The sequence below is a fragment of the Paralichthys olivaceus genome, chromosome 15, assembly GCF_024713975.1.
Source record: "Paralichthys olivaceus isolate ysfri-2021 chromosome 15, ASM2471397v2, whole genome shotgun sequence".
Classification (NCBI taxonomy): domain Eukaryota; kingdom Metazoa; phylum Chordata; class Actinopteri; order Pleuronectiformes; family Paralichthyidae; genus Paralichthys; species Paralichthys olivaceus.
In genome coordinates, this window is record NC_091107.1 from 3,067,878 (window position 1) to 3,084,401 (window position 16,524).

Below are 16,524 nucleotides of genomic sequence, written 5' to 3' on the forward strand. Positions count from 1 at the left end.
ACTCTTTCAACCTGACAAAGTCTCGCTTCCAGAAAATTAGCACTCATCACAAAAAAGGACACTCTGTTCACACCTGAACTGACATGCGGCTAAATTTGTACCCACCAGATATTAGGCCTCACTCCGCTATTATTAATTCCCCTCTCTGCTCTGCCTTCCGCCTATAAAACAGTGATAATTAAACACCAGCTCAAAATATCACACGGTAATTCTCATGTATTTCATAATTACAGGCCGGTTTCGAATGTTCATTTTCAAAGTCCTGGAGAAAGAAAATAGCAGCCGCTCAATTATGTGATTACGTATCCGGCAATGGTCCTTCAGAATAGTTCGGCCTCAGGTCTTTCAGTGACATTCGTCACAGTTGCAGACGCAGTTTTCTCCTGGTCAGGAAGCTCTTGTAACAATGCAGCCCGTTTATCCATCAGCTGAACTCCATGTGCCGATGAGAAGTGATCTCAGCAACCACCTGTATCTGTCCCCATCACTTGTCTGTCACATGTTAAATTAAATGAAATGTTCATGAGCCAACAACACAATGATCTGTCTTGTTTTGACAGTATGTTAGAGGGATTGTAACGCCCATGGGCTCAAAAGAAACATTCTTCAACCTAGACTAGGAAGCAGTCAGAGCAAGAAGTTAATAAATTCCTATCATAAATTCATAGGGTTTGATTTGAGAGGTGGTAGCTGAGAAATAGAAACTAGTATTATCTTTAATGTGACATTTAGAAATGTAATGTTCATTCATGAGAATCACAATATCGTGAGTTTCTCAACTGGGGGAAATATGAATTGGAATATTGATGTAAAAAAAGTCAAAAATCAAGGTTTCATTAATGGGGATGGACCGAGAGCCAAGTATAATATTTTTTTTATTCATTTTCATTTAGCTGTCGAACATAAGAGTCCTTGATGTTTGGCATTGGGGTGTTAACCTTTTGGGTGTAACAAGGAATTTATCACACGTACTGCTGTCTTTGTGTTTTGCTCCGAAATATCCTTCATATAGAAATAAAACAAACAACAGAGGCCCAACGATGGAGCCTTGAGGTACACCACATACTACATGGGCTACAGATAAAGAAAATAGAAACCAGGAAAGTCCTGTTTGACATACTGTACATGATGTGGTGGTTTTCAAACACATTTAAATTCCTTCTCTCACGTCAGAAGCTCCAGTTAAATGATCTTAAACAGTTACTTGCATCAGCTGTTACTGAGAGAGACTAAGAACCGATCACTGGTTTTACATGAAACAGCCGTGAGACAAATAAACCAAGTCAAAAGTTCACACGAGGTTGAACTACAAGAAAAACTTCTCTTGTTAATGTATCAGTGACACGTTGGAAGTACAGAGGATACTGTAGAGTTCTGTTCATCTATTGTCTCACTCAACACCATCTGGAGACAGCGGCAATATATTCTATCGAGTGTGAGAGGCCACAGATGCTCTCTGAGCAGCTGGGCTATAAACAGTTTGATATTATCTGTTTCCCGTAAAAATAGAATAAAAAGTTCTTATGGTTGTCAGAGGATGATTCAGCTCTGACATTATGAAGAATGTCAGCGGCACTGCTCGTGACAGAGTGCAGAAAATGCTCAGTTTAGAATGAGCACTACCATAAGGTAGCCTTACGTTTTTATTAAATTTAACTGCGAGCAATTCTGAAGTCGTCAAGTTGAACAGTGAGTTATATTCTGTCTGTTTTTCTACATTTTACGTTCTTTCAGGGTCTAATATTATTTATTACTAGAGCATTCGTACTTCCACCGAGGCCTAACGATCCCCTCAAATTTAACCAAGCTGCACAAGGTCTCACACGCTCGGTCACCTAAACAAATTCTGGTGTTCTGTATGAACCTAATCAATGAAAATGTTAAAGAATGGAAAGAAATTCTGCATCAAAATTTCACGGCTTCTTTCACGACTCATCCTCGGTCCTTCCACCAGGTTTTGTGGAAATCCATCGAGTTGTTTTTGTGTAATTTTGCTTGAAAACAGACGGGGCTGAAAACATAACCTCTCTCTCCTGCAGAGGTAAATACCTTTTTACAGTGGTAACAGCTTGTGAAGGTTCAACAGGATGCTAGCATCCTATGGGCAGGAGAGGAAGTGGCAAGAGGTGAACAGTTTATCTTTTCAGTCTAAATATTGGAAATGTGAGATGTGCATGTTTACGCTTCCTTTTGAAGCGACTGAACCGTCGTGCTGCTGCTGCTGCTAAAGTTCAACCTCTCCTCAGTAGCACAAGGACAGAGTCAAAACTGCAATGAGGCAGATGCACACACACACCGAGGAATACAGTGGAGATATGTGCATGAATATAGAAATGTGCATCTGTGAGCAGGTAGGTCTGCTTTCCCTCCCTGTGGACTTTTTTAATTGGTTAAAATGTGTGTGTTTCTGTGTGTGTGTGTGTGCGTGTGTGTGTGTGTGTACAACATACTGGGGTTTGCCTTTGGCCTGACATGTCAACTCCAAGTTCTCTCCTTCCCTGGTCAGCCCCTGAGGAAATTCCACCACAATCTTGACCTCCGGTTTGTCTGAAAGGGAGAAAGGGAGAGGGGGAGAGAGAGAGAGAGAGAAAGAAAGAGGGAGAGAGAGAGGGAGGGGCAGGGGTTGTTACCTGATAAAGTTACAACACAAAGGAGACGATGCCGCTGAAGCAGCTGGAGCGAAAATGTAAGAATGTTGTTTTGACAAATAATTGCTAAGCTTTGACAGTCGCTGCCGAGAATTTCTCTTGTTCCAGATCCATTGACTGTTGCTGGTGTTATCAAAGCCCTCCTCGTCTTGGTGTGAGGGATGATCCGTTATTATTACGGACACAAATCTTATGTTTTATTCAATTCATCATCTTGGATTGAATTCAGTGTAGTGAAATAAGATTACGAAAGAAGAAAGAGCTACAGAAGCTCTGAACTGACTTACAACTCTGAAACATGTATTATTGTATTATTTATTATAATAACGTGTTTCATATAGAAAACTCAATATTGAGTTTTCTATATGCCCTGAAATTTAAATGAGTTACTTGATGATATGTGCATCGGTCAGACCTCGATACCACGACTCCGTCCCTCAATCGCTACTGCACAGAAATTCTATCAAGATATCAAAGATATCACTCGATATTGATAATCACAATAAAAGCCATATTATGTTACGTTTAAAGAGTTTCGCTCCTGAAGACTGTGGTTTTAAACTCTTATGTCATAAACAACAAAATAAATGAAATCTGAGGTCAGTCAGTCATGTGTATTACCTCCTCACTCTGTTTACACAAAGCATAACCGATATATATATATATCAATATACAGTATATTGAAATTTAGTGTTTATCCAGCCCTAATTTCTCGCAATACATTACGTAAAAGTGTCCGAGCTTGTTTACTCCGAGATGTTATATAGTTATAGCGGTTTTCCTTGATTAGATGCCGCCGATAAAAACTTCTCGACGTGAGTCACGTCACACTAGATGAATGGCTGAGTTCAAATGGTGTAATCACACTTTTCTATAATTCCTGATATGAATTATTCCTGTTCTTTCCCCAGTTTTATGGCCCAAATGCACAATTTGCTGCAGCATTTTTAATCAGCCCGCAGACGGCGGGATCGGCCGTGAGTTATGATTTCAAAGCCCGCGGTGAAGTTCCACAGTGCTGTCCGACCTTCTCGGCAACAAACAGCACATGTCTGGCCATCCATCTGTCTAAATCACACCCTGTCAGTGGTCGGCTCTCCGCCTCGGTGATGGACAGCACACGGGCGATAAGCCAAGTCTCACGCTCATCGGGCATGCACGGGTTTAGACAGCAACCCTTTGGTTTTGTTTCTACTGCAGGCCCTACATGGCAGCCTGCGACCTTCTCCTTTGTTCAAGACGTCGTCTGACCTTGTCATCTTGGAGCCATAAACATGAAGGATGCCTGGCGTCTGTAGGTTGTTTTGATAGTCTCAAGTAGTTATGGTGGAGCTGTCTCGTCCCCGCTCGATAGAAAAAACACAAACTGCCTCACCGGAGCTGGATACTGCGTCTTAAGTGGAAATGAAATAGTGTCTCCCCATATGCAAGAGGACCGTTATCATTATGCCGACTGAATTATCTGCTTTATTGCGTGTCTCACCTCATGAGCACTCAGGACGGCATGATCCATCTGCCAGCTGACCTTAAGGGTAAACAACCAGGCAACAGAGCAGAGCTACTTCTACTCTGTTTATACACACAGACATTACAGGCTTATTTAATTATGCTGTCCCCTAACAATGGGCCTTTTTTTTTTTTTTTTTTTTAAAGCTTCTTCTTACGACACAATGTGCTTCCATTGCGCTCACAAATTGCCCACACAGTGATTCAGTGGGAATCGTCTATCGCCTCGTCCTCATCTATCTCAGTAATCAGTAATTAAACTTCACTCTCATTGTAGAAATAGAAAATGTAGGCTTTATTTTACAGGCCCTGTCGTTTGTAATTTCCTAAAAAGGAAACAGATATGCAAACGGAAAGGTTCGTGAAAAGGACAATGTCATTTGGTGCTAATTATAGGGAAATAACCACGGAGCCCGTGTTCAGCAGGGGTGCAACAGTACAGTAGAATTCGCCCCAAAGCATTCACAACAGGACGCTTGTCTGTTACTGAAACCACGCTCGTCAATTCAGCCCCTATGAGATATAAATCATATAATGTTGATAATATAGAGACTGGAAATGAAAACACAGAGCTGGAGGAGACTTTAGATGTTATATACAGATATCATGGAAAAGGACAAAAACTGTGGACGTACCTTGGAAATGTAATCAAACAGCATCACAGAAATACGAGTATAAAGGAGCTGTAAATATGGTTATTATTATTTCTATATGAATCAATATATATTTAAACATACTGGTGCAGTGTCTGTTGTTTCGGCCTGTGGTGATGCCGGTAGCAGCTTTTCTTTCTGAGACTGTGAAAGTGACCTGAAGAAACAAGAACTACGGAAAAGTCTGTGATATTAAATTTGCAGATTCAGATTTTTTCTTTACACAGCGAGATGTGACGTTACCCCTGCCCGAGGTATCTGTACGTTCTGTGTGACTTTCTAGTTCTATTCATGTTTATGTTGCCAGTAAATGCTGTAACAACTGAGCAATATTAATACCTCAAATAAAGACCTGTAGTCAATTAAAATAAATGAACAAAGACCATCCTCTCCTGGTACATGTCTTATAAAGTGCAGGACATTTCTACCACTTTAATTACAGGCTTTGTTGTTGTAGATTACTCATCTAATGTGTTATTGTCCTATTTCTGTCTCCGTAGGTACGCGTGTTAATATCTCAGCCAAGTGGAGCTAACAGTGATGTACCATGTTGCACAATAAAAGCCCTGTTAATCCACTGAAACATTCCAGGTCTTTTAATTTGAAATGCGTACAGGAAAGGTCAAGTTCTCATTAACAGCATGATGCAGTGACAAAAAGGTGGAACAAATTAAAAACTCAGCTTCCTTTGAAAATTACCAATTATCCTTATCAAACAGAGGGAATTAGAAACAAAGAACTGCCTCTGATGCAAAGCAGCTTTAAATAAAGGCCTGTTACCTTCTGCAGATGAGGTAAATAAGACCAGCGTCAATATTTGAGCAATACACAGGACTGACATTTATGCTTTCTCTCAAACAACATTACTAGATATAAATATACCGGTGCCCTTTGGATTACAATAAAACATGTGGGCAGTGATCTGAATTTAAAAATCATCAAAATAAACAATATATATAATTAATTTCTAGTCTGTTTCTAAGTGTTGTTGCTGCTCTCTAGGTTTTCCTTTGGAAATGACGCGCACATAAGATTGAAGAGGCTTAAACGAACAGACGCACGAACAATGACGGGCATCAGTCGACATGCGAGTGTGATATCAAGCTGCGCAGTAAAGAGATCAGACAGAAGGTGGACTGCAGGACTGGTGACGCCTGTTCGCTGCCCGTTACAAAACGCGCCGAGTGTGACGGCAGCAGCGTGAAGCAGCGAGGCACAGAGCCCGGAGGTCCATGTGAGCACGCCGTCATCGGAGGCCAACAAAATGCCACGCTGCCTCCGTAGATGAGCTGATCTCTCGCTCTCGCTCTCACAGGGAAAGGTCAGATTTCAACAAAGGAGTTTTATATTTTTCAATAGAACTCCGAGACAAGTGAAAGGCCAAAGATATAAGTTTACAGAGGGTTAAGATACCTGAACGTTATCATTAAGCATCAATCAAAAAGACCTAAAAAAAACAAAACACCATCCCCCACATGGCTGGAGTAGCTGAAAGTTAGTTACTTGAACTTTTATCAGTTATCTTTTACACATTACTCACTTAACTAACTAATGAACAGTAATATCGACCCTCTGAAAACACACCTGCAGCGGGCAGCGCCGAACCAGTCACAGGAGATTGTTGTTGTTTGCGTGATCCTGCTCAAAACTATCGGAGATAATTGCTAAAAAAAACTGGAATAAATTAAAGCAGAGGGCCTCCGTCTCTCACCTCTTCATGTTGTAAACTCGTGGTGAGAGAGAGAGAAGCTGCAACCAGCGTCCCCGCAGGCCAAACAAACAGCCCAGTCCACACAGGCACCGCTCCAGTATTTTTAGATTTCTTAGTTTTAAATATGACAAATGATTTCAGACAATTCTTTGAGGACAAGAAGATAAAAATAGAAAGATGTCCTTTAACAGCAAACCAGCTGCAACGGTAACTCAGATTGTAATAGTGATGACAGATGTTAACAATGGTAAAACATTATTACAAAGACTAACAATAAATCTATCATTACTTTGTTTCTTTGAAGTTGTTTATCTGCTCTTTTATTCTCTTCCACTTTTTTATTCATCACGTACTTTTATTTTCTCACATGACAATGTTAGAAATTGTGGAAAAAAGGAAGAATCTGCTTTGTTGCAGTACAATTTTCTCATTTTACTCATTATAACCTGTGAGTGGAGATGATTTCCCTACGAAAAGTTTGGGTGAAGGCAGCAAATTGAATTAATGGGGATGGAACAGTCTTACCTGTCCAGAGTAAAAACACTTGACGTTACTTCTTGGTTATTTCCGAGCAGAAATACTTACACTGCACCTCGAGGTATTTTTGTGCTTGGAAGTCCTTGACTGCTGGATGGTCCACGATGCAGATCACAGGAGCACCGTCGTCCTCCTTACTCACAGTGAATGTGAGGCGGCTGGTGACTGTGTACATCTTGTCGTAGGTCAGCTCAACTTTGGGCTTGCCTGTAGAAAACAGAAACAAGGAGACTCAAACACGGGTGCACCTTGCCTTCAAGATAACATTTGAATGAGCAGACGGTGTATAAACTGTGGTGGAGTAAGACCCGCTGTGCAATGACTCAGGTAAAGGAGCAAAATCTCTGAGGTAAAGATTGTTGATGAAACATTAAACTCAATTGGAGTCTAAACCTTCACCTGCAGTCACCGACCCTGTTGTGCAATGAGTCAACAAATAACAGCAAAATCAGATTTCTTTAGAAATTTTCTCTGCAGGGTTTGGGACTCAAAGGAAAGGGCTTCAGCGTTTCACTCATTAAACACAAGTGTTTACTTCACCTCTGCAAGAAACCCGATTGAAATTAGTACAATTTCAAAATGCAATCATCACCGATCGCTCAGGTTTGTGTGGAACTACTCCTTCACAGTGAAAGGAACTACTTCCAGTCATTGTTGGGAATGTACCATGTAGTTTGGCTGATATCCACATGGGTTCTTCTTCTCTCACATACTTGAGGTTCTCCTCCCATGAGCCATAAACAACCCGATATACGGTTCTCTAGTTTCGAGTCCATCCATCGTCTATGGTCACTTATCCTGTGCGGGGTCACCGGGCAACAGGTGCAGAACAACCTGATCAGGTTGTCAGGCTTTAACAAGGTGGACACTTACACTAAAGTCTCCTATTGACCCAACATGTATGTCTGCAGACAGTGAGAACACTGGAGCACCAGGGGGAAAACAACTCCAGCTGCTGGATGTGACCCCCGACCTCTCGTTGCTGTAAAGTAACAGTGGTTGTCAATACACCAACATTATTTCTATGAACCCACAGTTCCTGATATCATATCTGTGTTGTCTTCAGTTCGTGAACTAAAAACACTAACACTAACTGTGTCCTAATCGTTAATGTGTCTCTGCTAATATAACTGCTTCGGTGGCTTCCTGCTTTAAGGTCACATTTATTTTAAGTGTTTGTTTTCTAGTCATATAATTAAAACTAAGCTGCAGCCGTTCAGACTGGATTGGCAAAGAACATGCTTTTGAAAATATCATAGCCTTAGTTAATATTTTGTATTTGTCCCTAACTTGAGCTGACACTTAATTTATTGCATCCTTGGTTCCGCGGGGAGCACTTTGTTAAATACTCCAGAGTTGAAGGGTCGACCCTCCAAGTTTTACTTTACAAAATAATAATGATAAAACCTTTGGATCTGGGAAAAGAGGCTTAAAGAATATTATGCCCTGACAAAGACGACTCATTTTCTGAGTGCAAGGACAATGTCCTTCTTCCACTGACCCTACAAAACACGAGGAGTGGAGGAGAAAGTGTCCTCGAGAATGGTGAAAGAAGGTGAATCAGCTGAATATGTCGGAGACAACTGTGGAACTGTGATTCATTAGGCTTTATGAAGCCGGGATTGTTGTGTAGTCACCTTTTTTTACACAGCTCTGCCACATCTGAGGGCCACAGAGTTGCCCTCCTCTGATTAGTCGCTGCTGTGTAATATCAGACAATATGTTCTCAGATGCAATGAAGAGGATACCTAATCTCAGTCATCCAAAATAAGACGGATAGCTGCAGACAGCTCTGCACGGCACAGTCGCAAAGAGAGATTGATTATTTTTATCCCTTTGTCCTACTTCCGAACAGTCTGTTGTGTGTTTGTGTCACATCAATAAAACAAATACTGGAAGCAGCAAAGTGGAAGAGTCTACAAAGAGAAATGCTGGGACAGGAGAAAATTTGTCTTAATGTGAACATTGCTGCATCCATTATTCCTCTCCTGGCATTGATTAAACTCCTCTCTGTTCATCCAAATTACCTATTTAGAAGTTTTTTCAATGAAAAAATCCTTTAATGGCCTGAAAATGGTTTGAATGTAACTCTAAACATTTGCCCCATTTAATATTTCTATATATACAGTATATATATATGCAAAGTACCCCACCCCCCTATCTCCACCCACCACTGCAGCTCTGACTCTGATCAAACACACAAACCTCTGCAAGGTTTTCGGTTTGGCTCGTTACTGTACGATACACACTGGTAAATGGTAACGTGGGAGTGATCCAGGTGTGTGGGTCTGCGTCAACATGTCACCCTGTCCTGGATAACACAAGTCGTGTACTAACACTGTGGTAATAAACCAAGATAATGAATAACGATATGAGTTAATAACGTGTGGTCCTGATCGTCAGCTCTGTCGAAGTTAGCTTAATGAGCAAAACACAACAACAACAATAATCAGCTATACGTTGCCTCTCTTCTGATAACACTAATAATGCTTTGATGAAACAGTGAAATGAATATTCCGAACTCAACCCTGGGAGTTAACTGGATCGTATGAAACCCGTTGTCTTAATACCGACGTGTTGACAAGGTTAAAAACTGGATCCTCATTGGAGGGAGCATTCTACCCACTCACTTACTGCCGCTCAGCCGATACCGTCACCGTGGTGACAGCCGTCCCTTTGAATGCTGGGAAAGCGAACCCGTGTGACTTGCATCGAGTAAAGGAACAGGTTGTCATGAATAAATACCACAAGAGGCTTCAGATGCATGCAAAGGGCCTGAAATGGGAACATGAAGGGCTCTGTTCAAATCAAAATGTGTGTTGAGATGCAGCGTCGTACTGAGTAGACTCACATCGGCACGTCAGGATACGCCAGGAGTCAACGAACCAACACTCCGTAAAGAAATCACATTCTCACCCTGGGTTGGTTCCTCCACCGAACCTTTTCTACTTGTAGCCTATGGCTCAACTGGTGTGTGCTCAAATAATTAAGGACAAAGTTTGACGCTACATGACGGCTGCCCGAGTTAAATAAAATGTACGTCTCTCCACTCCTATCAATTTCCCCAAATTATTATTTTATCCATTTTGGAGTCTTCCTGTGTGGGTAGGAGCAGCGTATTGGAATCACCCAGTGGTTGTCTCATAAGACTTGAGGCTAATGGCTGTTCTGGTTCCTGTCAGTCAATGAAGTGCCCTATCTCCTGGATTCTTTTTTTTTTATCACCTGTCTTCCTTTCTTTCGTCGTAACGGATCAGAAAGGAAATGACCCACATTACTGGATTCTCCATTTTTCATGACTTTCACTGCAGCCTAAGCTTTAGAGCTGGAGACATCAGTGTTGGGGCATGTGTTAGCAATAAATTGTTAAAAATCGGAGAGAGCTAATAAGAGAAAGAGATAAAAGTAAGGTAATTTGTCTGAGAGATGGTTTAATTTAAATTACTTTACATTGATGAACGATGAAGAGATCCTGATTATCCCTTTGGGTAATTAAGTAAAATTCGGAGAAGCTTTAATTTGAAATACATTTACCAGCCAAGGAGCCACGGCCAAAGGCAATTTAAGGAATTCTGCCCTGGTGTGTTCTGGCACCCTGAGCCATTCTTTGTCTTCTCATCTTTCATTTCCTTTCACTCTAGTGTCTTTAACATTTTCAGCACCAGCAGGATTCACTTTCACAATCTGCTGCTCAGTCAACTCAAGAACCTGTGGAGTCACTTCGTACAGTTGACTGCAGACATGGACATTAACCTGGACAACCAAATAGTTTGACTGAATCAACAAACCTGGTGTTGATGAAACAACAAAAATAAAGAACACAGGAACGTAGAATCACAAACGATGAAGTCTCGTCTTTGTTTGAGGCAGAAGTGGATCAAATCAAATGCTCCAGATGTAGTGTTGTGACAGGTGAGCTGTGAAGTACCCCAGAGTATTGTGTAAAAAAAATAAAATAAAAAATGCATCCAGCAATTGTGCGACGGCAAAGAGTCTCTTCTGTAACCAGCAGCTCATTGTTCACAAGTGTGGGGCAGGAGCATGGGCGGGGGGTTGAGGAGTGTTTAGCTTTATAGAAATAATTTTCCTGTTAAAAAAGCAATTCAGCATCATTTGAAAGTTCAGTCAAAGAGATTTTGAAAGTTCAGGGAAGAAACTATGTAAATCGAATAAATTCACAGAAAACTTAAGAACACTTAAAAATACTTGCAAAACAAGAGGGTTGTGCTACTCTCAGCGTAAAAGAATGATTTCTGCAAGAGAAACCTGATTTCATGGCCAAATATAGATTTTAGAGCAAATTTCAAAGAAAGTAATATTGTGAAAGACAAAAAGGAACAATAATACACCTCAACAGATAAAATGTTCATTCAAGTCAGTTTCTGCAGCTGTCCCGTTGAGCATTTGCCCAATTGTAATACTTTCATACCTTAAAGCTCCAGTGTGTAAGATTTCAGGTTCTTTTTCATGTTTGGAGGGAGAGGGTGAGGTGGGGGGTGTTCAGCTGCAACATGACACTTCACCACTAGATGTCACTAAATTCTACACACTGCACCTTTAAATGCCTGCTATGTCTATTTAGGAGCATGAGTGAAACTGGCTCTTTAATCCTCACAGCCGTTACCCGATGCCAGTATTTGCCTGTGTACGCGGTCTGCAGACATGTCCGCCCGTTTAACCAAATGTCACCCGTCATTTCACCGTTACAAGTTCCTGACCTCGGCACACTGGAACATTCTTGGATGTGAGCTGACCACTACGGGTGTACTGCGGTGCAGCGTCGAGGTGAAGCTGCTCAGGGCCGTCAACACAGCTTGTGATTAGGACCTTTGTTTCACAGTCTTTACAAAGCTTGCTGTCTGGGTTCTGAGGTGGAGCTGCCTGGCAGGAGGCCTGTTCACCCCTGAGCTCCGCTCACACTTCTGAAGCCCAGCTACCTTTGATGAAGGCATGAAAGTTGTCACAGTGCCACTGCACATCCACACTGCTTTAATGGAAACTATTCAAAGCCACAGCTCAATTTAAAAAGCACTGGCATTGATTCAAGCACTAAATACGGAGAGCCGGCACAGAGAAGTGGGAAGGCAGTCCCCAAAAATGGTTAATTTATATGAACCTTAAAGACGCAATGCATGAATGCAAAAGGTGGAATTTGGCAACACTTTAGAGGGAGAATGTGCAAAGCTGCAGCTGCATGACTAACACGACTAACTGAATATTATCTATCACATTAAAATAACTTAAAAATGCTGAGGTTTGATTTTGACCCTGTTTGCAGGCAGGGAGGTCAATGATCAGTGTTTTTGGTTTCATCTCGTTTAAACGTTCACGATCACATTTCTTCACAAACTCCTTTAAGATTTTTCTTCTGACTTCTACACTTTGAATATGCAGCTGATTCATGTCCTTTTCATTCTGCACCGTGGGGGTGTTAACAGGTGAATAGCATTATGGGTTTATTGTGGCTTAAAAAAGGGGAATTTGCTTTTAATTGTATGTGTGAGCAGGATCAACAATCAGAATATCTGAAGGCATGTGGTGCATTGTTTTCCTTCTTTTGTTTGCAAGTGAGCTTTCATGTGGAATTTATTCACGGTTCCATGTTTTGTCAAAGCGAGAGGAAAAGTGGAGGCAGGAAGATTTGGTTTCTTTTTTTTCGAGGCGACACATCAAGTCCCTTTCACTCTGGTTCATGTAACACAGTGTTTTTTTGTGTCAATCAGAGGTGTCTCTTTGTACAGAATACCTGTCTGATGATTGTGTGCCTGTCTCGTTACGTGTGGAGCCCACCTACCTGGAAGCTCCTTATCTCCCTTCATCCATCTGATGGTGGCGGCGGGCTTACTGCTCATGGCAGTGCAGGTCATCTCTGTCTCGTTGCCCTCACTCAGGACCTCATCCCGGGCCTCGATGATGGGGTTACCTGGAGGAACTGCAGCAGGAGACACAAACCAAACATAGATTGTGGTCGGGCTCAACCTTTAGCTCTATATGCTGAATAAACAGAGCTGAAGCACTGAAGATGAAGAATTTATAGGTTTATAGGTAAGTATCGGTCAGACGAGAATTCAAAAGATGCAGAACAATTCTTTTTTGTGAATTAGCTTGTTATGCTAGCATTGGTTTTTTTTTTTTATAATTATATACATCTTATATAAATAATATATAATTTATAATAATAAATAAATGAAAACGGGAACATGATGAGCGAAATGAAATGTGTAAGAGACACTGTGATATCATATTATCATGATATTTAGATTTATAAACAACAAAACACACAGATAATAAAGAAATGAATGATTTAAAGACGTTCACCGTATACAGTATGTAAGTATTGTTGCAGCAGGAAAGTCATTTATATTTAAATACATATTACTCATTAATCAGTCAGTCATTTGCATACATGTATTTCAAGAGTTTACATGTGATCGATGACACGTCAGGCCTCCCACACGTCGCTGATATGAGTTTAAACTGTTTGGATTTACTGAACATGTGAAATAAACAATGTTCCTGGATTTCACTGCTTCACTGTTGTTGCTGTCAGAGTTCCTGGCAGTTTTCACAGTGAGCTGTCGACCATGGTGCTCAACATGTGACTGTGTGTTGTTTTCCACAGTCTAAAGGCTGATTAGCAAGCTTCACCTCCCTGCTACAATAACACTGAATGTGTGTGTGTGTGTGTGTGTTGCTATTGTAGCTACTTAGCACAGTGATGTCAGCGTAGGCTTCCTGCGGGGGATCCGTGTAGAGCTGGCAAACATATCGACCCTCGTCTGACAGCGAGACATTAGACAGTGACACCCGCAGCTCATTGTCTGAGAAGTTCACCAGCTGAAAGCGAGCGTCTTTCAGTGCTGAGGGAGAAGAAAACACATGAGAAGGTACATTTACACACTCAGAAAGTACATATACTGTATCCATATGGTACATAAGACTTTTCTTTAAAATTACTGTTAAATCAAACGCTTCAAACCAACTGTGAAGTTTGTTTTGTACTCAAGCATCAGATGAAACCTGAGAAATAAAAAAGGTCTTGCAGCCCAGAGGGATGTCAGCAAATTGCTTTTTTGTTGTCAGAGCAACACGTACTGTATAAAACAAAGAAATTCAGTTTCCCATCAGCGAAGACAAATTTCCACAATCCCGTGGACAAATATGTCACCAGACGTTTTTGTGTCAGGTGCATCACAACGTCAAGCTTGATTCAAAGAACTTTCCAGAGAGGTTGAAAAAAGTAATTAGTCGACAATCAATCACAGGTCCAACAAAACATGCAGCAATAAAAAAAAAACAGAGAATGAAAGCACAAGACGATTCACAGCGGTTTGTTTAACACGCGGCGCGCATGCTAACAACATGACATGTATTAACGGAGGCCGCAACCTTGGCCGACTGAGGACGACGAGGAAAAATCCATAAATCCTGTCTCTTCCTCATCTGTAGCCACTTTCATCTTGCCTAACCTTGTTTGCCCACCTACCTTAGCACACTCTATCAGCTGTAATGTAGACTGACAACATGTGCTTAAGATGAAAGCAGACCCGTCCCCCGTCCCCCCCCCCCCCTCAGATATGCTGATAAATTCAGCTCTGACTGACAGCAACTGGGGGCTCGTCGCACTCCGCACTCTCTCCTCTACAGCTCGACTTTTCTTTTTCTTTAAAAATGTAAAAACTCAAAGCTTTAAACACGGAGACGCAGAAAACCCGCAAAACAAACAATGAGATGGAATCACTGCGGGGTTACATCGTTATCATTATTGTGCAGCTGAATGCGGTCACCTGCCCCAAATGTTAAGCGGTAGAAATGTAACTCACTGCAGAGACAGCAAGCGAGGAGCAAGAATACTAATGACCACAATTAATTTTGTGCATCATTAAACAAGAACATCAGAGACACTGCGAGTGATACTGGAAACGAGGCCTTTTGTCATCACATCCAGGAACAAAACAGAAAGACATCTGCATCCAAAAATCCATCTCGACTTCCATCCACGCTCTTTTAAGGCCAAACCCCCTGAAACCAAAAATGAAAAAAACTTTCCTTTGTCTGAGCACAGTGATTCTGTGAGTGTGGTACATGAACAATATGGCCTTAATTAGTGTAGCTCATTCACAAGCCTTGTTAGGCCTCATTAAAATGGGAGGTCAGCCTCTAATCCTGATGATTAAATCAAATTAAATGTTCCTAAATTTGAACATAGCGACGCTGCGGTATACAAATGCATTGAAGGTGTTCTGTCTGTTTTCTGCTCTCCACACAGACGCGCTCTCAGGGCCCCGAGGTGAACGGCATCCAATGGTTTGAGGGCAGTGGCAGAAATGCGACCATTTAATTAATCACCGTGGTTTTTCTGTTATTTAAGAGGAAACAGACAACGGCCAGAACAGACACGTCTCCCAGCAAGAATTCTAGTTGAATTATTTATAATTCAAGTATTTATCATGCTGCACCGTTTCAATTAAAACTCCAGTGAACACAGGGAGAGAATCGAGAGCTTCAAGGACACTAGCTTTTAAGTTTTTCTGCGAGTGAGGTTTAAATTAATAAAAGTGCTTTGAATGTCACCTAAAATAGCCGATTACTGGATGTGACCTGGTTTGTGACGAGATGTCAAACATCGGTGTCATCAGCACAAAACTGCACATTGCCACACAGAGCCCTTTGGACAGCTTTCTGAATGTTTGGAAGGTTTTAATGTTTTTAATTTAACTTTCAATGTTTTGTTTGAATGCTTTTCCAAAGTTTTTCCATGTTTTTGAATGTATTTTAATGATTCCAAAATTCTAAATGTGTGTTTTTTAAAAAATGTTCTCAATATCTTTGAATGTTTTCAATGGTTTTCAATCAGGTAAATAATTCTTCTGTGTCACATTACAATGGAAACCTCAATTCACTGCTTCTCTTTGTGTACTTAGGACACAAGAAAAAAAAAAAAGAGCGTGACCTTTAGCTCGATGCTTCTCTCGCTCTGTTTTTCTCTTGTCCTGATATCTGATACTGTGAGAAGGACATGGCAGATGCCTGACAAAGGTGATAGATAGTCAGGTCTGTGGACAAGAGGAGTCCGTCCAAACTCCGAAAGGCAGTAAAGCATCTGATTTGTCGGTTTTTACAGCTGATGGCGACGCAGCTAATTTAAAAGCAGCGATAAGACGGTGCAGCAGCTGAAGAACAGCCAAGGAGAGTCTGTGAAGTCGCTGACAAAGTGAAAGTTCAACTTCTCTCATCCTATTTAAAAGTGCAGTGAAGAGTCACTGGTCACGCAGATTACGGAACTCTGTGGTTTATTATGCAGTGAATGTGCTCCAGTGTCCAAAGAGAAGGAAACTGAACCAGCACACGTTCCATGTTCTCAATGTTGAAGACAGTGAAACATTAGAACACGTGTCGTACACGGACCGAAACAATTTAGAGAAAGCTGAACACACTTTACGATCTGATCTCCATGACACAACCAAAG

General features: G+C 41.3%; 1 protein-coding gene across 6 annotated transcripts in view; it reads right to left on the reverse strand.

The window, feature by feature from the left end:
• cadm1a (cell adhesion molecule 1a) overlaps positions 1-16,524 on the reverse strand; it is a 309,896-nt gene that overhangs the window by 45,836 nt on the left and 247,536 nt on the right. For all 6 annotated transcript variants that reach the window (XM_069509992.1, XM_069509991.1, XM_069509994.1 and 3 more), the window contains 4 exons: positions 13,763-13,915; positions 12,850-12,987; positions 7,104-7,262; positions 2,451-2,547 (listed from right to left, as the gene is read on the reverse strand). In XM_069509992.1, coding sequence (XP_069366093.1) covers positions 2,451-2,547; positions 7,104-7,262; positions 12,850-12,987; positions 13,763-13,915 — 547 coding nt within the window. The remainder of the gene's footprint in view (positions 1-2,450; positions 2,548-7,103; positions 7,263-12,849; positions 12,988-13,762; positions 13,916-16,524) is intronic.